Raw genomic sequence first — 21621 nt, 5'->3', positions numbered from 1 at the left:
GAAAGCTTATGCTCTTATAAATTTGTTAGTCTCTAAGGTGCCACAAGTACTCCTGTTCTTTTTAATCCTACAAGTTGACTCATTGTTCCGACACTTATCTGTAGAAGATACTGGCACATCTGTTGCAGTTTATACTGGTGTGTGAATGCAGAAGGAAGTTGGCAATCACAAGAGAGCTAATTTGCAGACCTACAAAAAAATAACTTTTGGTACAATTTTTTTAAAAGAACTCTGTTTGTACTGGTGAGAGATGCCAGACTGAAAATCCTAAATACAGAAGCTCGCTCTTTATCAATACTCGGGTATATCTAGGGCTTTGGCAATGTAAGATTCTCCATGCCCCCTCATTGGGCTTCAATCCAGGGGTGAGAGTTTTTATACTTATTCTGTCCTTGACCTCTCTATTGACACTATCACTATGGTACCAGTAGTGGTGGTTGTTTTTCTGATGCACTTTCCACTTGGAACTGGACTAGGGTGACCAGATAGCAAGTGTGAAAAATCATGATGGGAGTGAGGAGGTAATAAGCACCTATATAAGAAAAAGCCCTGAATATTGGGACTGGCCCTATAAAATTGGGACATCTGGTCACCCTAAACTGGATGGACTCCATGAACTCATTTCATACAAGCGTTATAAGGGGGAGGCTTTCAGAAGCCCAAAGTGCAGTTAAGTGGTTGTCCATGGAAGTTGGTCACCTAATCACCCTTTGTGCCTTTCGAAAGTCTCCCCCATAATTGTTGCTGAAATGCCTTTGTTTGATTCTGTAGAAATGCAAGTGTTGAGTGAGGACTTTAGTTTCCTTTAAAAAGAATTCAAGTTGCTCTTTAACAAGTGTTCCATGTGGCAGTGATTTAAATTGGACCAAAAGTATCAGTAGTTTGAGTGCAAATGCTTTTGTGCTGGCTCAGACTGAGGAGAGACCCAGTTCTCTCCAATTGTCTGTCTTTGGATTCTGAATTATGTGATCTAAACCTTGGCAGCTTGGTGACTGAGGATCCACAGCTGACCAGCATTCTGGATTATATCACAAAACCATATAGAACAAGATTAATACAACTGGAACAAAGTTACAGAACTTTTTTTTTTTAAACCTAAATGCCATATATTGTGTATGCAATATTCCTGCTTTTGGTACTAATGCCTCGTTTCCCAAGATCCTGCTGATTGCTTGCACTCCAGCTGTCAGTGAAAGTTAAAAGCCTAAATTAAGAGAAGCACGTTAAATTTCCCCTCTCCACTGCAGGGTTTGTGTGTTCTCTCTCTCCCTCGTTTTGTGACGTGAAATGCTGTTCCTTCTTTGTTTCTTTCTTCAAGTGGTCCAGGGAAATTCCCCTTTAAGAAGACTGGAGGAAGAAAGTGTCAGATTTGAAGCAAATGAAGTGAAATAGCATCTACAAAGCTGCTGTGATTCCACAATATCCTAGAACCTCAGGAGGTCGTCCCCAGGACCTGAGGCAGAACCCAATAAATCTAGACCAGGGGCGGCCAACCCAAGCCTGAGAAGGAGCCAGAATTTACCAATGTACGTTGCCAAAGAGCAGGGCCGGCTCCAGGGTGGCTCTTCGGCGGCAATTTGGCGGTGACAAGGTTTCCCCCCCACTGCTTGGGGCAGCAAAAACAGTAGAGCCGGCCCTGTCAAAGAGCCACACTAATATGTCATCAGCCCCCCACTCCAACCTGCAGCGCCTCCTGCCCCGCAGCCCCATCAATCAATGCCTCCCACGCCTCCTGCCCACCGTGATCAGCTGTTATGCGGTGAACAGGAGGCTCTGCTGGGGGGAGTGAGGGCACAGCAGGCTCAGGGGAAGGGGTGGAGTGGGGGCAGGGCCTGGGGCAGAGTAGGGGGTTGAGCAGTGAGCACCCCCAGCACACTGGAAAGTTAGCATCTATAGCTCCAGCCCTGGAGTCTGTGCCTAGGCAAGGAGCCACATATTAACTTATGAAGAGCCGCATGCAGCTCCAAGCCACAGGTTGGCCACACCTGATCTAGACCATCCCTGACAGGTGTTTGTCTAACCTGTTCTTAACAACTGCCATGCCAAAGAACATTCTTCTTCCTAGCATATGCGCAACGTGCCTCAGATGGCACGTGACCCGGATTCATTGCTGAACTGGTCCACTGGTTGGATCATTAATAGACTTGCTCAGACTCCTGAGATGGGGCTAGCCTTGGGGTTGCTTTAATACTTCAAGTGGCCAACTGGTCTGCAGCCATATTGCATTGGGCTTTCATCCTGGTAATTTTGATTTGGTCTCACCTTACCTGGATGTCATATACTTGGAAGGGATACCTTCAAGCAAAAGACTGACATATTGTGTGTGTGTGTGCGCGCGCGCACACACACACAATTTAATACTGGTACACAGCGATGATGATTGTGAAGCTTGGTTGAGATGGTGAAGTCAGAGGGTGGGATTATTTCCCAGGAAATGCCTTATTGCTAAATGATGAACTAGCAATTGGCTGAGCCCTCAAGGGTTAACTTGTTAATGTAGCCTCACAGTCTACAAGGCAGCATGAATGGAGGGAGGGGAGACAGTGACCGCACTCATGTGTTTTGTGAGTGAGAGAGAGAGGGGTGCATTGCCCCTTTAAGTATGCTGACCCCACTCTTAAGGACATTGCCTTGTTAAGTAGATCAGCAAGCTGAGACTGCAGCTGCTGCCAGGAAGCTCCCTCCGTCCTGAGCCCTGTAGCGTGTCTCCTCTTCCCCCCCCCCCCTTCCCCCTGCTCTATGGAAGATGGGGTAAGCAGGGGGGAGGGGGACACCCTGACATTAGTTGTGCCCCCCCCATACAGCAAGCAGGAGGCTCGGGGAGCAGCTCCAAGGCAGAGGGCAGGAGCAGCACAGGGCAGTGGGGGGAGGGACAGCTGAACTGCTGGCAATTGATAGCCTGCTGGGTGGCTGCTGCACAGGGAACTTAGGGGAACAGGGCACTGATAGAGGGGCTGCTGGTCCACCCTGGTTCCAAGCCCCCACCAGCTAGCTGCAACGGGCTGCTCTTCCTGCAAGCAATGGACAAAGCAGGCGGCTGCCAAACGACATTATAAGGGAGCACTGCGGCACTTTAAATGAGCATGTTCCCTAATTGATCAGCAACAAAACAATGTTAACTGGGCTGACTTTGAGGCGTTACTGTACAGTTGGATGCGATATCCTTTTCTGCCTTCTGTCCTAAAGTGTTACCTTGGACTGTTACGTGCATGGTGGCTTCATTTCAGAGGTGGATTAAATCAGTGGTTCTCAACCCTGTCAGGATTATGATTACCCTCCCAGTCTGGCCTGCGAGGCATCTCCCTGGGCTGGGTCCGCTGCCCAGGGTCCCCCTTGCTCTCCCCAGCTGCTCACCACACCTGGCTAAGGACTGCTCCAGCCCCAGCTCCTGCCTCAGTGCTGCTGCTCTGCCTCCAGCTCTCTGGGCTGCTTTTCTGGCCCCTCTGGCTGTGGTTGCTGCAGCTCTCCTCCCAGGACAGGTCTGCTCTGTGGGCTGCTTCTGTGACTCTGCTCCCAGCACTGACCTGCTTCTTAGGCTGCTTCTCTGGCTGTTGTTGCTGTGACTCTGCTCCCTGGACTGCTTCTCAGGTTCTCTGTCTGGCACAGCCCTCGCTCCATTGCCAGCTTTTCATGCTGTAAATAAAGCAACCCACTTTCACAATAAGCCAAAAACACAAACTAATCCCTAAAAGAACCCCAACACTCTATGTGATAGGATCTCTGGGGTGCAGTCTCGGACTGTGGGACTGCTGTCGCCCCCTGAACTCTCTCCAGTCTGGGCTTTCTCTCAAATGCCTTGCTAGTTGCTAGTGAATGTAGCTCCCTCGCTGAACAATGGTAGTTGTTAACTTGTTTGACACCCTGCCTGGGTGTTGGTTACTTTCCTTGCTGTTGTGTCTGGGGAGCTAATATCTGGACACAATTCTCATAACTTCATATGCATTAATGATATACATATATGGATAGAGAAATGACTTCCAGTAGATCATAACCTTTCCCCGGATATCTCACAAGGCACGCTTTATAGGTAAGATCACAATTCTATAAAAATGAGGAATATGTGAGTTCCAGGATGCTCCCCCAAGGTATAAAATGTCACACTCTACATCTGTGGCGCACAATTCTGCGCACACAATCATTTGTATATGAAACAATCTGATAAGGAGGCCAAACTGAGGTTCCTTTAAAAATATGGTCCTTTATGCCTAAATTTAGGGAACACTTAATATAATGTTGCCTAGAGATTTAGACCCCAAAGTGCTGCTCTATCTCTGTCTGTGCCACTGATTCATTGGGTTTCCTTAGGCAAGTCATTTAATCTCCGAGCCAAATTCATTGTGTTCTAGCTAATCCCCATCCCTCTCCTATCCCTCTGCCAATTTCCCACTGTTCCTGCCCATCTCTGCTGACCTACCAGCCAGGGTCCAGTTTTCCCCCATCAGCCCAGCTCTGCCCCCACAGTGGTCTTGTGCCTGGCTCTGCCACTGCCCAGCTCTGCTTCTCCCCAGCCCAGTTTCTCTTCCACCCCCCAAAGTTCCATGCCTGGCTCTACCCCAGCGAGCTCGGCTCCCTCCACTCTATTACCAGCCCAGCTACCCCCAGTGCCCCGCCTGCAGGTGACGTAGCAGCTGGAGGCAAATGCCAATCATCATTCAAGCTTTCTGATTAGCCAATCAACAACAACAAGCTACAACCCACAAGCTACTTTAAAAGCCCTAACAAGTCCAAATACTGTACTAGCCAACCCACAGCACACAAGCCAACTAAGCCTAAAACAAGCCTAATTTCTGCATATTTTCCACGGGTTTGGTATCACGAGTCAACCTCTCTCTGTCTCTGGCAGCTCCAGCTGACACAGGGGATGGGACCCCTCTGGCCTCCTGCCTCCCTCATTCGCTTGCCTGCCCTGTCAATCAGGCTGACCTGGAGCATTGGCTGCTCCCCATTGGCCCTGGGGCAGCTTTTCTCAAATGCGACCGCCAGGGGCTTTTCTTGTGGCTGCAGTGACTGTGGTGGGGGCGGCGGCAAGCAGTGGTCCCTCCCCGAAAGCCACCAGCAGGGGTTGGAACCTGCCCTCCTCTGGAGAGACAAATGCTGGAGGAGGAGGCAGCTAGTGAGTTTCCCCACCTTCCTGCGGATGTAGAGTTGGGCTCCAGCCCTGGGGGGGTGGGCAGCAGGCTCTGGCCACGGGGCTCCAACCGCCGGCTGTGGGGCTCGCCCCTGACCCCCGCTGCCTCCACTGGCCTATCATGCATTTCCCCCCATCCCCCACTTCCTGACCTCCCCATCCAAGACTTAATTTGTCCCCTGGCTTGCCAGGACTGAGTAAGTCTGCTGCTGTGAAAAGTGATATTTGTATGTTTGTTAATATCACTTTTCACAGCAGCAGACTTACTAGCTAGCAAGTCTTGTCTTTTTTGTTGTTGCTTCCTTTTCTTTTCCTTGGTTGCTTTAAAAAACCAATCAACCAACCAACCCGCAGAGCACCTTATTTGTGTTTCTATTCTGTCTAGGGTCCTGTAAAGAAGAGACACAACTGTATATGATTTTTATTATTGAGTCTGCAAAAAGATTCAATAAATTACAATGATTCGGACGTGTGTGTATATATATTTGTTTTTCCTAAAGTTAAGTAAATATTTTAGGAAAAATTGTCAGCATGGCCCCCAGCAAGAGTTGGTGGCCGCACTTCGAGGCCACCAAAAATTTTGTTTTTGAGAACCCCTGCCCTGGGGACTGTAAGTCTCAGGGTCCTGATTTCCCATAGACCCTTCCTCTTTCTTTCTTTTTGGTATTGGGAGCAAGCCAAACTAAAAAAACCCCCACTCACTGTGTTTTAGTAAGGGGCCAACAGTCCCCTTGCCCAGGGCCACAGGGGAGCCCTGTGTAACTGCTCTGCTTGCTACCCCCTAACTCTGGCCCTGGCTTTTAATCTACTGAAAAACAGTTTGCAAAAAGAACAGGAGTACTTGTGGCACCTTAGAGACTAACAAATTTATTTGAGCATAAGCTTTCGTGAGCTACAGCTCACTTCATCAGATGCATGCAGTGGAAAATACAGTGGGGAGATTTATATACACAGAGAACATGAAACAGTGGGTGTTATCATACACACTGTAAGGAGAGTGATCACTCATGACTAGCTAATACCAGCCGGGGTTGAGGGGGGGACCTTTTGTAGTGATAATCAAGATGGGCCATTACCAGCAGTTGACAAGAACGTCTGAGGAAGGGGGCGGGGGGGAGGAGGGAATAAACATGGGGAAATAGTTTTACTTTGTGTAATGACCCATCCACTCCCAGTCTCTATTCAAGCCTAAGTTAATTGTATCTGGTTTGCAAATTAATTCCAATTCAGCAGTCTCTCGTTGGAGTCTGTTTTTGAAGTCTTTTTGTTGTAATATTGCGACTTTTAGGTCTGTAATCGAGTGACCAGAGAGATTGAAGTGTTCTCCGACTGTTTTATGAATGTTATAATTCTTGACATCTGATTTGTGTCCATTTATTCTTTTACGTAAAGACTGTCCAGTTTGACCAATGTACATGGCAGAGGGGCATTGCTGGCACATGATGGCATATATCACATTGGTAGATGTGCAGTTGAATGAGCCTCTGATAGTGTGGCTGATGTGATGTGTATGATAACACTCATTGTTTCATGTTCTCTGTGTGTATAAACCTCCACACTGTATTTTCCACTGAATGCATCCGATGAAGTGAGCTGTAGCTCACGAAAGCTTATGCTCAAATAAATTTGTTAGTCTCTAAGGTGCCACAAGTACTCCTTTTCTTTTTGCGGATACAGACTAACACGGCTGCTACTCTGAAACCTGAAAAACAGTTGTGGCATGTGTGGGCCGTGGAATTTTTGTAGCATGTTGGCAGGGGGCTCAGAAGGGAAAAAGGTTGAGAACTTCTGGATTAAATGATCCCTGGCATATTTGTTTAAGGTAGTAAATCACATTTTAGGATCCTTTGGGATGGAAAGTGTTAGTAATTTTTTTAAAATAATAATGGAACAGATGATATGGGGTCAGAAATGGGAGATGGTGATTGGGATGCTTGTTTTGTATCCTCATGACTAAAGAATCAGAATAAGCACACACAAGTATTTTAGAGAGAAAAATGTTCCGAGCCTGCCCTATAAAACTGAAAACAAATATGACTGGTGCGCTCCATGGGCATGGAGGAAAAGGAAGCAATATGCACTGTGGAAAATCCATCTTTAAGAACAGTACTGCTTATCACATGATTGGCCATGCTTGTGTCTTGCACTTGTTCGAACAGCACTTTCTGTCCTTGTTTACAGTTTGACAATAGTTGAATACCTTGTCTTGTCAATAACAACATTTTGATTTTGACGGAGATAGGATAGGCAAACAAAGGCCTATTTTTCTAGCCTGCTTGTCCAACAGTGAAGAATTATGGTGCATACCTACTATTGCAAATATTTAGAGGCAGCGTGGGAAGTGATGCACTAGTGAGTCCTTGGCTCTATAAATTCATGTAAACAATGGTTTAAAGTGGTCATGACACTCTCTTTTTGGGTCAGCCAGTACTAGCCCTGGAGTTTGTTTAGTAGCATTATCATTCGGGGCACTTAAAGATAAGCCTATGCATGTATTTGTCCCTTTTTTAACAGCCTTGTCACTAGCCAGCTTCATGACTAGCGTAGTCAGTGACCCAATTCCTCCTTTTTTCACTACCATTTAATCCAGGGGTTCTCAAACTCGGGGTTGGGATCCCTCAGGGGGTTATGAGGTTATTACATGGGGGGTCCCGAGCTGTCAGCCTCCACCCCAAACCTTGATTTGGCTCCAGCATTTATAATGGTATTAAATATATAAACAAGTGTTCTTAATTTATAAGGGCGGGGGGTCACAGTCAGAGGCTTGCTATGTGAAAGGGGTCACCAGTACAATAGCTTGAGAAACACTGCTTTAGTCTAATAAAACCTTTTCTTGTCCCCAGTGGCCAGTAGAGTTGACAGGAGTCTGTTAATGCTGACATAAGGCCCAGTCCTGCAAGTTGCTGAGCCTCCCCCGGAAGGTTCTGTGCACTCCAAATTTTCAGTGAGTTTCATGGGATTCAAGACCAGTCAGCACTTCACAGTACAAGGCTTTTAGATTGCAAGCTGTCCTGGAGCTATAAAATGAGGGCATATGTGAGTGTAGCTGCACCATTTCCATTACTTGACTACACATCGCTGACTAGTTAAACTCTTAATTTATGCTCAAGGGAGCCAAATCTTGAATCTGTGTTTCCTTGTGCAGGAGAGAGAATAAAAGCCAAAGTCAGTACTGCCTGCAAAAACAGAGCAAATAAACCAGGGACTTAATTTCCCCTTTCAAGATATTATAGCTTGCTTAATAAGATTCCTGTATACATTAGCTGTTAATACAGGATGCCTGATTGCTTGGAAGAAGTTACATTTCCATCTTTTTGTTCTGCTTACTTTTTGAAGTATGAAAAGAGAACCCCCTGGTGTGTGTGACTAATGGAAACTGTGTTATGCTCTGTCTGTATATGCCAGGCCCCTGTCTGGAATTGTTTCCTGAAATGCAATTAGTAAATATCAACACACACACACTAAGCCTCCTGCCCCTCGAAGGAAATAGAATAAGAGCTGCAAAGTTTGCATCTTGACTGAAACTACCCCAAAGTTTGGATATTAATCAGATCGGGAGGCTTGGTCCAGGCCCATCTCCAAAAATAGACAGTCTCATGCACCTTAAATGTAACCCTGGCTGTGCACCAGGGAAGGTCTTATTAATGTTGGTAGTTCGAACCCCTATTACCGCAGAGTTGAGAACCTGAACTTTAACATTAGCCTCCTGTCAAAAATAATCAACATGCAGCTATTCAGCCTGAATGTAATTCTTTAAACCAAATGTACTAGTGGTTTGTACCAGAACAAACACAGTTCAGGGTTTTGATCCTTTCTCTATGCTCAGGTAAGATGAAGGGAATGTTCCACACCACTGGAATAGGCACACTTGGGCTTAAAAGATTGATTGGTTCACTAAATACTGTGGATCTGATCACCCGTTCCCCCCTCCATCCTTTCTCTGTGGCTCAATGAGCGTGTAAACCCCATGGAACAGGTTACATATACATACAAAGGATGTGTTTTGAATATAAATACTTCAGGGTGTTTCCCTGCATGACTGGATGAAATATGCTTTTTCATTAATGCAATACACTCCAGATTGCATCCTGGGAACAAAGGGGTTAGCTTCAGAACATGGCAACTGATCTTATTTTCTGCTTTCAGCACCATGGGCTTTTCTCTGTTTGGCTCCCTATAAATGTCTAAGACAATCACCACAGCAACCAGGCTTTTTAAAGGGCCTGCTCCTTCACTGGTACACATCAGTACGGATCTCTTCCATCGTCCACCAGCTAAGAATCTGGTTCCATGTATATGGTCTGCTTACTTTATTAGCAATCCATAAATACAGATAATTATAGTTTTCTTTAACAGTTTGCTTCTGATGAGACAGCATAGCTAAATTAACATACATACATGAGAACCTTTTTGTTCTATCTTCAGTGTGGAGTAGTGATTAAAGCAGGGGATTGGGAGGCAGGACTGCTGGGTTCTGTTCCTAACTGGCACAGACGCATGGTGCAGATACTGCAATTATTTTGGTCAGTTCATCTCTGTTGTTGGCCAGAGACACCCATTAGATAAGAGTTCTTCCCCTTCTGTCTTCCCAGCACTTCACGGAGCTCCTGGATGAGTTTTCACAGGATGTCCTGGGCCAGCTCTTGAATGACCCCTTCATGTCTGAGAAAAATGAGATGATGGAAGTGGAGCTGTCCCCAGTATCCCCAGCTCCCCTCATCCAGGCAGAACACAGCTACTCTCTGTGCGGCGACTCTCGCCCCCAGTCTCCACTGACCCACGTTTCGACTGATGACAGCTTCAATGAAGGTAATGGTGATGTGGATGAGTTGATGCTGACCTTTGTGAAAAAATCACTGTTGTGTGCATTACTTATGAATGGTGCAATATTCTAGCTGTACAAGTCTAGGACGGTAATACTTTTAGTAAAATAAAATGTGAACATGCACGAGAGTGAATTACAATAACTAAAAATAAATCGGAAGAAGCGTATGGTTTTTAATTTGGTTATAAATCTGCAGACCGCATAAACTAAGTCACCAGGCAGAGAAATTCCACTCAGCTGAAACTACTGGTCATGAGCTCCTGGAATTCAATATATTAAAACATGGGCTTATCAAAGGGGAATGAAATTTGAGGGAAGTAGGCTACCAGGTGAGCTCTTTCTTATGAGCATAAAAGAAAGTTAGGGAATCATAAACCGCCCCATCCAAAAATCTTCAAATTAAGCTGCTTAACGCAAGACTTTTAAATCCAGTGCTGAGCACCTGGAGCTATTCAATCCTCAGCAGCATTGAAGAAACAGCCACCTATTTTGGTGCCTAATTTATTAGGGCTGTCAAGCGATTAAAAAAATTAATTAGGATTAATCATGCAATTGTGCTGTTAAACAATAATAGAATACCATTTATTTAAATATTTTTGGATGCTTTCTATATTTTCAAATATTTATTTCAATTACAACACAGAATACAAAGTGTACAGTGCTCACTTTATATTTAATTTTGTTTACAAATAATTGCACAATAAAAAACAAAAGAAACAGTATTTTTAAATTCACTGAATACAAGTACTGTGGTGCAGTTTCTTTATCTTGAAAGTTGAACTTACAAATGTAGAATTATGTACAAAAAACAACTGCATTCAAAAATAAAAACATATAAAACTTCAGAGCTTATAAGTCCACTCAGTCCTATTTCTTGTTTGTTTGAGCGATTGGCTGAACAAGTTTGGTTCCAATTTGCAGGAGATAATGCTGCCAGCTTCTTGTTTACAATGTCACCTGAAAGTAAGAACAGGCATTTACATGGCATTGTTGTAGCCGGCGTCACAAGATATTTACGTGCCAGATGCACTAAACTTCATATGTCCCTTCATGCTTCAATGAGCATTCCCGAGGACATGCATCCATGCTGATGACGGGGTCTGCTCAATAACGATCCAAACAGACTGACGCATGTTCATTGTCTTCATCTGTGTAAGATGCCACCAGCAGAAAGTTGATTTTCTTTTTTGATGGTTCGGGTTCTGTAGTTTCCACATCGGAGTGTTTCTCTTTTAAGACTTCTGAAAGCATGTTCCACACCTGGTCCCTCTCAGATTTTGGATGGCATTTCAGATTCTTAAACTTTGAGTCAAGTGCTGTAGCTATTTTTAGAAATCTTACATTGGTACCTTCTCTGTGTTTTGTCAAATCTGCTGTGAAAGTGTTCTTAAAATGAACATGTGCTGGGTCATCATCTGAGACTGCTATAACATGAAATGTGGGTAAAACATAAGAGACATACAATTCTCCCCCAAGGAGTTCAGTCACAAATTTAATTAACCCATTATTTTTTTTTAATGGGCATCATCGGCATGGAAGCATGTCCTCTGGAATGGTGACCGAACCATGAAGGGACATACGAATGTTTAGCGTATCTGGCACATACATACCTTGCAATGCCGGCATCAAAAGTGCCATGCAAACACCTGTTCTCACTTTCAGGTGATGTAAATAAGAAGCAGGCAGCATTATCTCCCGTAAATGTAAACAAACTTTTTTTGTATTGGCCATTAGCTGAAAAAGATGTAGGACTGAGTGGACTTGTAGGCTCTAATGTTTTACGTTGTTTGTTGTTTTTTTTTTTTTTTTTTTCTCTGAATGAAGTTATATAACAAAATCTACTTTTGTAAGTTGCACTTTCATGATAGAGAGATTGCACTATGGTACTTGTATGAGGTGAACTGAAATACTATTTCTTTTATCGTTTTTACAGTGCAAATATTTGCAATAAAAATGAGCTCTGTACACTTTGTATTCTGTGTTGTACTAGAAATCAATATATTTGAAAATGCAGAAAACATCCAAAAATATTTAATAAATTTCAATTGGTGTTCTATTGTTTAACAGCGCGATTAATTTTTTTGAGTTAATCGCGTGAGTTAAGTGTGATTAATCAACAGCCCTATAATGTATGTATTTAGGAATTTAAATAGTGACCCAGATTTTCAGACTTGGGCATCTGAAGTTAAAGTTCAACATACTGCTGCCATTCACTGGAAATGGGGTGGGGGTGGGGAAGTGAGACAAGAAGCGTCCAGTGTCATTTCTCTGTGGGGTACTTGTAGATGTAAGAATAGAAAAGAACCTCTGGGAAATAGAAAAGGAGTACTTGTGGCACCTTAGAGACTAACCAGTTTATTTGAGCATGAGCTTTCGTGAGCTACAGCTCACTTCATCGGATGCATAGCATGGGAAATGAAGGTGAGGGGAAGGAAAATAAACCAAAATGTTAGTTAGCTAAGGATTTCAGGAAAAAGATGAGGTAGCAAAAAAGCAGAATGGGTTAATGCTGGAATGAGGTTGATGTAAGAAGGGCTTCTATAAATATATCTGGGGGGGAAGGAACACTAGAGAGGAAGTAGACTCACTAATAAACAAGGAAGGAGATGTAATCAACAGACCAGATTCTCAGTGGGTGGACATGGGCATAGCTCTGATAGCTGAGGTTCTGGCCCAATGATTCTAAAATAGTTGAGATACTGAATTACTTTTAGAAATTAGGCTCGTAGGGGGGAAAGAGTTGTGGACAACTGAAGCAGTAATAGAGACCTTGTGAAGATGATTAGACAGTTGTAAATAGGTACAACTCTTATGGGGTGCTTGGGCATAAGGGAAGGGCTGTAGATCAAGGAATGGTGAGCATTAGCAGATTTTCATAGCGGAGTCGCTGGCACAGGCACTGACTTGCGGAGCAGGGATATGAGGGGAGGGAGGAGATTCAGCCCTAGCCTGCCTTTTTCTGGTTGGGGAAAGCATATATATGTAAAGATGCCAGCAGGTAAGATAGAGCTCTGACAGCCAGTGCCTGGGAAGGAGATACGATAGGACTGTGAATAACTGGTGACTATTGAGAATAAAAGCCTTAACAGACTTTCACTCATAATAACTGGTTTACATTTCAGGACTATCTTTGCAATGAAAAGCAGTATAATTATAAGCTGCATTTTTTTTTTTAAAAGGGGAGAGACTAGTGCTTAGGTCTATAGCATTAGCAGTCTAAGTTGTTCATAACAATCACCAAAAACCTGAGTTTCCAAAGATTCTAGTTTTATGGTACTTAACTCTAAAATAACCCAACCACACTTCCTAAAAATCACTCAAAGGCACTGGCTCTCACTGAGGACAACTGAATGAAACCAATGAGTTTCTGGGTGAAACAGTTCTGTGAAATAATCCAAAAATGTTACGTAACAAAAAGCTCCAATTTCTCACTCATGTTTCCAGGCTGCCTTGTCTGATTATCTTCATGCTCTCTTTATGTGGGAAAACTTCTCTTATGGCCAGAGAACATGCACAAGAAAATTCAGATAGAAAGCGTTGTTTTTTTTTGTTTTGTGTTTTTTTTTTTTTTTAAGAAGTTGTGATGAAGAAAGAGGCCTGGGCTTTGTTAGCTACCTTTATGGACAAGTCCAATGAAATTCAATAGGGGTGAAACACCAGAAGTTAAATAGGGTTCAAAATGTTTGTTAAAAATCTATAGAATTTAATAGACATTCTTTCTATGTCATTCAATAGATGGGTTTAAAAATAGAAAATTAGAAAGCTTTTCATCTGTTAAATTATATAGAACATTCCCATAAGAGCTGTTAAGATCATAACTCTGGAGTGGAGTCACTAGCATGGCTCCATAGTAGCTGTTAAAACAAAAACAGATTGGAGAATACTTGGAGGAAAACTTCTTGCGTTTGTGGCTGCAAGATGTAACACTCGGGGGTGTTAAATACATTGACTAAGTGTTGAACTAATTGTCCTGATGACTTTTGGAGGGGGAAAAAATCCAGAGAACTGTGGAAGTACTGGAGGATATGGGGTTAAGAACTGAATTTGTCTCCTATCTTCAATGAAGTGAGGTGGGGGTGGAGCACAAGTGCTGATAATTCCTGTCCAATTTTAACTTCAGTCCTTGGGGGAATAATGGGACAAATACTAACAGAGCATCTGCATACGACTAACAGATAACAGGACTAGGATCAGGGGTGAAAGTAACTTAACCGACTTACCTGTACGCAGGGCAGCCGGGGTCCTGGGCAAGGTGGGGTGGGGGTTGGCTCTGGGCCCCCGGAAGGGGAGGGGCCTCAGGCGGAAGGGCCAGGCTGGGGCCAGACTTCCCCAGCCAGCCCTTCAGTGCTGCCTGGACCACGACATCGGGGCTCTGGTGGTGATTTAAAGGACTGGAGGCTCCAGCCACTGGTGTGGTAGCAGCGGCCGGGAGTCCCGGGCCCTTTAAATCGTTGCGGGAGCCCTGGTCCCTTTTAAATCACCGGGCCCTGGGTAGCTGCCCCTTTTGCCCTTTTTCCCCCTCCCACCCATCAGCAGCCCTGCCGGTACGGTCAGCTGTGTACCGGCGGTCACTTTCTTACCAGTACACCGTACCGGCTTACTTTCACCTCCGACTAGATTTGTCAAATTCCAGAATAGGTGTTATGAAACAATCTTGCATTTTTCAGGAGAGGCCGTAGGTACTTGAAATGTGTGGGGGGAAATCAAGAGATGAGGCCAGATAAGAGGCTGAGTGTAAAGAATATGTAAAAGAATCTCATACTCTAAAATATTAGCCCACTGAGCAGATGGCTTGACTCCTACTGCTGTATATTTGCATTCACTCCAGGGAGATGAGTTGTGATCTTACTAACAAGGGAGAAAATTCTGCAGGAGGGGAGCAGAAGCAGGCTAGATAAAAGGCTTCTGCATATACATGCAGAGGGAATCCATAATGATGAGGAAAAGAGAGCTAAGAAAAAAGTAGTACAGGCCAATTGGATCAGATTTTGATATAATTTAAGGATCCAACCCTGTAGAATGGGGCCCTTATTTTATAAGACTTCACGTGGGGCAGCGTGACACTCTCCTCAGGAAACCCAGAACTGTAAGCCACCGTGTAGCCTGTGTGCCTCAGCAAGTGAGAGCTTTGCTGCTGCTAAACTGTGTCAGCTTTCTGACGCTCCAGCCTGTCTGCCTCGCCGGCAAACTCCACCAGTCTCTGCCAGGCAAACCCTTGCCTTGCAGGTAACAATCAGTGAACCCCAGTTCCAGAGTTTCCCCAGAGACATCTCCCTGCAGTGTCCGGTCCCCCTCACTGGGACGCTCACAGAAATTACGAAGGTGACTGCCTCCAAAGAGAGAGAGCACACACCAACCTGTTAGTGTAGCTGAGGACTCCCACTTTACCTCAGTATAACAGCTCCGAGATGGTTTTGTAATCAAACAAGAATGTATTTATTAATACAGAACACAGATTTAAGTAATATCAGGCAAGAATAAAAGATAGAAAAGGGTTACAAAGAAAACAAAAAACACGCTTTCTAGTGCCTAAAACTTAATTTGAGCAAGCTATAGCTTTGCCTAAAACAGTTTCTCACAGCAAATTTTCAGCAGCTCCTGCCTTTCAGGCCAAGAGATCTACTGTTCACAGGCTCAGAGGGTGCTGTTCTCAATGTCCCCTAAGTGATGAACATATGTATAGCCATACTGGGTCAGACCAAAGGCCCATCTAGCCCAGTATCCTGTCTTCCGACAGCAGCCAATGCCAGGTGCTTCAGAGGGAATGAACAGGACCGATAATCATCCAGTGGTCCATCCCGTCGCCCATTCCCAGCATCTGGCAAACAGAGGCTTGGGACACCATCCCCATCCGTATCATATCCCCCTTTAGTTGTCTCTTTTCCAACCTGAAAAGTCCCAGTCTTATTAATTGCTGCTTATATGATCCATCTAGTGATGGATCACTAGACTGTTTGTGCCCCCCTTATGGTTCCCAAAGTCCATTGTCTTGGCCTCGAGCCAGGAAGACTTCCTGGGGGTGCAGGTTATCCCCTGATGTGCTTACTAAGCTGTTTCCTCAGCTGCTTGGTAGCTTAATTGCTTGATTTACCTTTATGTGTAAATGTACATTCATTGTCTATGGCTTACAAAGATTGATCCAGACAGGTAAATACACATTCCTTTGTCTATGGCAGGCTTGTTTATCAAGTCTGCCCCCAAAACATATTTTAGGAACAGATTTCTAGCACACATACATAACTCTTTACACACCATCCATCCATCACGCAATGATATTCATAACCAGCGTGTCACCAGTTTTTATGTGATATCTTACTCAATACACTTTTACAGTACAATAATATTGTATACAATAATCAGTTGATTCAATTGGTTATTCTTTGGAATTCAGACTTTCTGTTCCACCCTGGGGTGTCTGGACCATTATGTATCTCACAGATGCTTTTCTGTTTTGTAGGTGAAGACAATAACTTAGCATGCTTTTTTTAAAAAAACAAATACCCCCCAAACCCTTTAATACACTGTCCTAGCAATAAGCATTTACGGCTCAACCCTGCAAGGTGCTGAGTGCCTTCTACTCCCGCTGAAGTCAGCGTATGCTGACTGTGGGGAGAGGAGTAGGAACACTGTTGGATGAGACCCTTAGCCTGTAACACTAAGGGTACGTCTATGCTACACAACCTTTACGGCAGTGTGTGGGGTACATATACTGCATGCTCCCTAGCACAGGTATAGATAGCAGTGTAGATGGTGAGGCACAGCTTAGGTGAATAAAGACATGCCCGAACCCTTAAGGTATGTACCCAACACAGCTCTCTACATACCCAAGTAGTGCCTCTCCCCTCTATGTTGCTATTTTTAGCTATGTAGTATCCTGCTGCCAGAGCAGTTCCCCTCCTGGAATGGGTTACCTAGGCAGGTGGTGGAATCTCCTTCCTTAGATTTTTAAGGCCTGGCTTGACAAAGCCCTGGCTGGGATGATTTGGTTGGCGTTGATCCTGCTTTGAGAAGGGGGTTGGACTAGATGACCTCCTGAGGTCTCTTCCAACCATGATATTCTATGATTCCTCAGGGGAAGGTTCTGACAAGAGGGAAGCAGTGGGGAAAAGCCACCAGCACCGCCCTGCCGCTGGAGCTTTTCCCCGCTGCCTCCCTGCCAAACAGAACCTTTTTCCTACTGCTGTGTGTAGCTACACACTACAGCCTAGATGCAGCCTGCTTTTCACTGGGGGGCATAGCTGCATGTACCCTGCACACTGCTGCCAGTGGTGTGCAGTGTCGATGTAGCCTAAGGGAAAGTATCCTATGTACTTTCAAAGGGAAGCAGTAACTACCAGCTACAGTCATTGCACCACAAGTAACCATTCAAAATGTAAGCGGGGGTGTAGTCCTGCTATTGTGGGGAACTTTCCTGGCTTCTGCACTACCCCAGTGAAGTGGGCTAGCGAAAGGATCTGAGTCCTCGCTCCCAGTTCCTTTACCCAGTGGCCTCCCTGCCCTTGAGGACTCCCCTTCCACTCTCCTGTCTGGCAGAGTCATAGAATCATAGAATAACAGAGTTGGAAGGGACCTCTGGAGGCCATCTAGTCCAACCCCCTGCCCAGAGCAGGACCAATCCCAACTAAATCATCCCAGCCAGGGCTTTGTCAAGCCTGACCTTAAAAACTTCTAAGGAAGGGGATTCCACCACCTCCCTAGGTAACGCATTCCAGTGTTTCACTACCCTCCTAGTGAAAAAGTTTTTCCTAATATCCAACCTAAACCTCCCCCACTGCAACTTGAGACCATTACTCCTTGTCCTGTCATCTGCTATCACTGAGAATAGTCTAGATCCATCCTCTTTGGATAAACCTTTCAGGTAGTTAAAAGCAGCTATCAAATCCCCCCTCATTCTTCTCTTCAGTAGACTAAACAATCCCAGTTCCCTCAGCCTCTCCTCATAACTCATGTGTTCCAGTCCCCTAATCATTTTTGTTGCCCTTCGCTGGACTCTTTCCAATTTCTCCACATTCTTCTTGTAGTGTGGGGCCCAAAACTGGACACAGTACTCCAGATGAGGCCTCACCAACGTCGAATAGAGGGGAACGATCACGTCCCTCGATCTGCTGGCAATGCCCCTACTTATACACCCCAAAATGCCATTGGCCTTCTTGGCAACAAGGGCACACTGACTCATATCCAGCTTCTCTTCCACTGTCACCCCTAGGTCCTTCTCTGCAGAACTGCTGCCTAGCCATTCGGTCCCTAGTCTGTAGCGGTGCATGGGATTCTTCCGTCCTAAGTGCAGGACTCTGCACTTGTCCTTGTTGAACCTCATCAGACTTCTTTTGGCCCAATCCTCTAATTTGTCTAGGTCCCTCTGTATCCTATCCCTACCCTCCAGCGTATCTACCACTCTTCCCAGTTTAGTGTCATCCGCAAACTTGCTGAGGGTGCAATCCACACCATCCTCCAGATCATTTATGAAGATATTGAACAAAACCGGCCCCAGGACTGACCCTTGGGGCACTCCGCTAGATACCGGCTGCCAACTAGACATGGAGCCATTGATCACTACCCGTTGAGCCCGACAATCTAGCCAAATTTCTACCCACCTTGTAGTGCATCCATCCAGCCCATACTTCTTTAACTTGCTGACAAGAATGCTGTGGGAGACCGTGTCAAAAGCTTTGCTAAAGTCGAGGAATAACACGTCCTTGTAACCCCAACAAGGCTGGGCCCAGGATTCCTGGGGGGCTTGATCCCCAACCCTGCTGCGGTCACCTAGGACAGGGGCTAGGGTGTCCCCACTCCGGGGTACTCTCTCTGCACTGGGCACTTCTCTGACCCACTGACCATTACATACAAGTTAAAGCAAATGCAAGTTATTTAATCAACAATTTAATTTTAAAAAGAATAAGGAAAAATGGGAGAGGTGAAAGGAAACACATCAACCCGCTCTGTGGCAGGGAACATCACAAACAGTGTCTCTGGGATGTCAGGGCAGTTCAGTCTCCTCCTTGTAAGTCCCCGGCCTTTTTCTCAGGCCCTGGCTCTGCTGCAGGGATGCTGTGGGCTGGACACTTGCTCTGGTGGTGGCCATACGCTCTCAGGCTCTAAGTGGTAGGACCCTTCTTCCCAGTGTCGCCCCCGCCCTGTCGGGGTTACGATCCAAGCCTGGCCTGCAGAGCCTCTTGGCTGAGGCATCTCTGTGCTGGGCCCGCTGCCCAGGGTCCCCCTCGCTCTTCCCAGCTGCTCACCGCACCCAGCTCCGGATTGCTCTAGCCCCAGCTCCACCATTCTGTCTCCGCTGCTCTGCCTCTCTGGGCTGCTCTTCTGGCCCCTCTGGCTCTGGTTGCTGCAGCTCTGCTCCCAGGACAGGGGCTGCTCTCTCTGGATCTGGCACAGCTCTGCTCCCCAGCTCAGCTCGGGCCCCTGCTTTCTCCTTAGCTCAGCCCCACTCTGTCTGTCTGACCCAGGCAGTTCAAGCTCACACGGAGGACGGGACCTCCCTGGCCTCCTGATTAGCCTGCCCGCCCTGCCATTCAGGCTGACCTGGAGCATTGGCCTCTCCCCATTGTTCCTGGGGACTATCAGTCTCAGGATCCTGATTTCCCATAGATCCTTCCCCTTTTAGTACTAGGAGCTAGCGACTAAAACACCCCCACTGAATGTTAGGAAGGGGGCAACAGTCCCCTTACATATAGCTCATGCCTTGCCACGCATTACTTTACCAAGGCTGCTTATTAAATTACCGTATATACTCGATCATAAGCCGGTTAGTTTATAAGCCGACACCGCCCCCCCCCCCCGATGGATAAGTAAAAATGGCAAATTGTTATGACCCATTCGTAAGCCGACCCTATAATTCAGGGATCGTCAAACTTTGGGTCCCAGCCCATCAGGATAAGCTGCTGGCAGGCCAGGATGGTTGGTTTACCTCGAGCGTCCGCAGGCACAGAGGTAAACCGAAGTAAACAAAATGTCCCGGCCCACCAGCGGCTTACTCTGATGGGCTGGAACAGCAGCTGGTGGGGAAACATTTTTGGGGGGAAAAGCTGGGGATCAGGGGAGTAATCCCTATGACCACCCCCGGCATGACCCCACCCCTAACCCAGGACCTCCCCACATGACCCTTCCCTGTGTAACCCCTCCCTGCCCTAGCCCGGGACCCCCACACTCTCCCCTTCCCACCTTACCTGGGGTGGGCCAGAGGAGGATGTCTCTGGCCTGGCTGGAGCTGTTCTGACTGGCTGGGTGGCGTGGCCGCAGCTTGCTCTGGTGGGTGGGGCTGGGGCTGGGTGGCGCAGCTGCTTCGGAGGCTGGGGGGAGAGCAGCATGGCCAGAAGCGGAGGGACTCTGGCTCCGCCTCTTCCCTTCTGGCTCTGTTGGCTGTGCTGCCTCTCCTTGCCCCCTCTTGTTTTTGGGGGGGGGGGGGAAGGATGCTGTGTCCCACCTCCCCCTCTCTGTACCCGTTCATAAGCTGACCCCCTTCTCTGGTACTTCCCTTTTTTACTAAAAAAAATTTCTGCTTATGAACGAGTATATATGGTAAATGTTCTGATATATATTTGGCTGTAAACTAACTTCCTGAGCTTCTTTTTATTTAGTTGTTTTTAACTTAATGTATTTTAATTATGTAATTCTAGTGGATCTGCTACTTAACATTCCGTTACCACTTATGTATTATTTTTACTTGAATTGGGAGTGGGCAGGTGACTGTTAAATCCCTTGCTGAAGGCCCCCGGCCTTATGGTGAATCATAGCTCTGGTGAATCATTAAATATAATGTAGCTGCTCCATGGGAGGACACCTGCATAAAAGGCATGGTGGGGGTGGTGGAGGTGGAGAGGTTAAGCCACGATGTAGAGGGTTTTTTTTTTTTCTTTCCCCACATCCAATTTCCTAAAGGATAAAGTTGCCTTTTTTAAATATCCTTGGGAATTGAAGCTTGTTGCCCTAGTAACAGAGATTCTAATTTAATTTCACTGGAAATCGTGTTGCCGTTCTAGCAGCAAGTGACAAACTCTGAATAGAGATGGAGTGAAGAGGAGGAAGCCCCCTCTGCCCACCCACGTGGGGAGAGGGTGGTAGAGTTCATATTGAATTTCTCCTGGAGGGAATCCCTCCATCAGGCTATCAAAGAGCCTTTGGTGATTGGCCTCTCCAATTTGAGGCAGGGTCCCTGGTAAGTGTAGTACACAGGGAGGGACTTGTGTGCAGAGGTTTCTGCTTCACTCTGTGTATCAGTTCAGGACCACTAGGTTTACGTCTATGAACTGCAAATGGGGACAGAACCAAACTGAGCTCAAACATGCTGCTTTAGAGCCTAAGGTATGAATCCAAAAGTTCTTGTTCTATGAACAGATTACGCAGATATATCAGAAATGTTTCTCATAGGGAGTAGTGATGATATAACACCTAGCTCTTACATAACGGGTTTCATCCATAGCTCTCAAAAGGTTTTACAAAGGAGGTCAGTATCATTATCCTCATTTTACAGATGTGGAAACTGAGCAATGAAGTGACTTGCCTAAGGTCATTTAGCAGGCCAGTGGCAGACCCCAGGAATAGAACCCTGAGTCCTAGTCCAGCGCTCTAACCACTGGGACACACTCAAGATGAGGTGAAGTTAAAGAAAAGTAGCGCATTTGGTGTTTTGTGAAAGGTTTTCACAATTTACATTTAG

General features: G+C 45.8%; 1 protein-coding gene and 1 long non-coding RNA gene across 2 annotated transcripts in view; one reads left to right on the top strand and one right to left on the bottom strand.

The window, feature by feature from the left end:
* The window catches only part of CREB3L2 (cAMP responsive element binding protein 3 like 2), a 118373-nt gene that overhangs the window by 57649 nt on the left and 39103 nt on the right, over window positions 1–21621 (top strand). Inside the window, exon 2 of the mRNA XM_007072302.4 lies at window positions 9721–9937. Within this exon, the coding sequence (XP_007072364.1) occupies window positions 9721–9937 (217 nt within the window). The remainder of the gene's footprint in view (window positions 1–9720; window positions 9938–21621) is intronic.
* On the bottom strand, window positions 37–20228 carry LOC119563782. The gene is made up of 3 exons (XR_005222392.2): window positions 20132–20228; window positions 3525–3633; window positions 37–1347 (listed from the first exon to the last, which is right to left on the bottom strand). It is a non-coding gene; the product is annotated as an uncharacterized LOC119563782 (long non-coding RNA).

This window comes from Chelonia mydas, chromosome 1 (assembly GCF_015237465.2).
Source record: "Chelonia mydas isolate rCheMyd1 chromosome 1, rCheMyd1.pri.v2, whole genome shotgun sequence".
NCBI lineage: Eukaryota > Metazoa > Chordata > Testudines > Cheloniidae > Chelonia > Chelonia mydas.
This window is presented reverse-complemented; position numbering and strand designations above follow the sequence as displayed.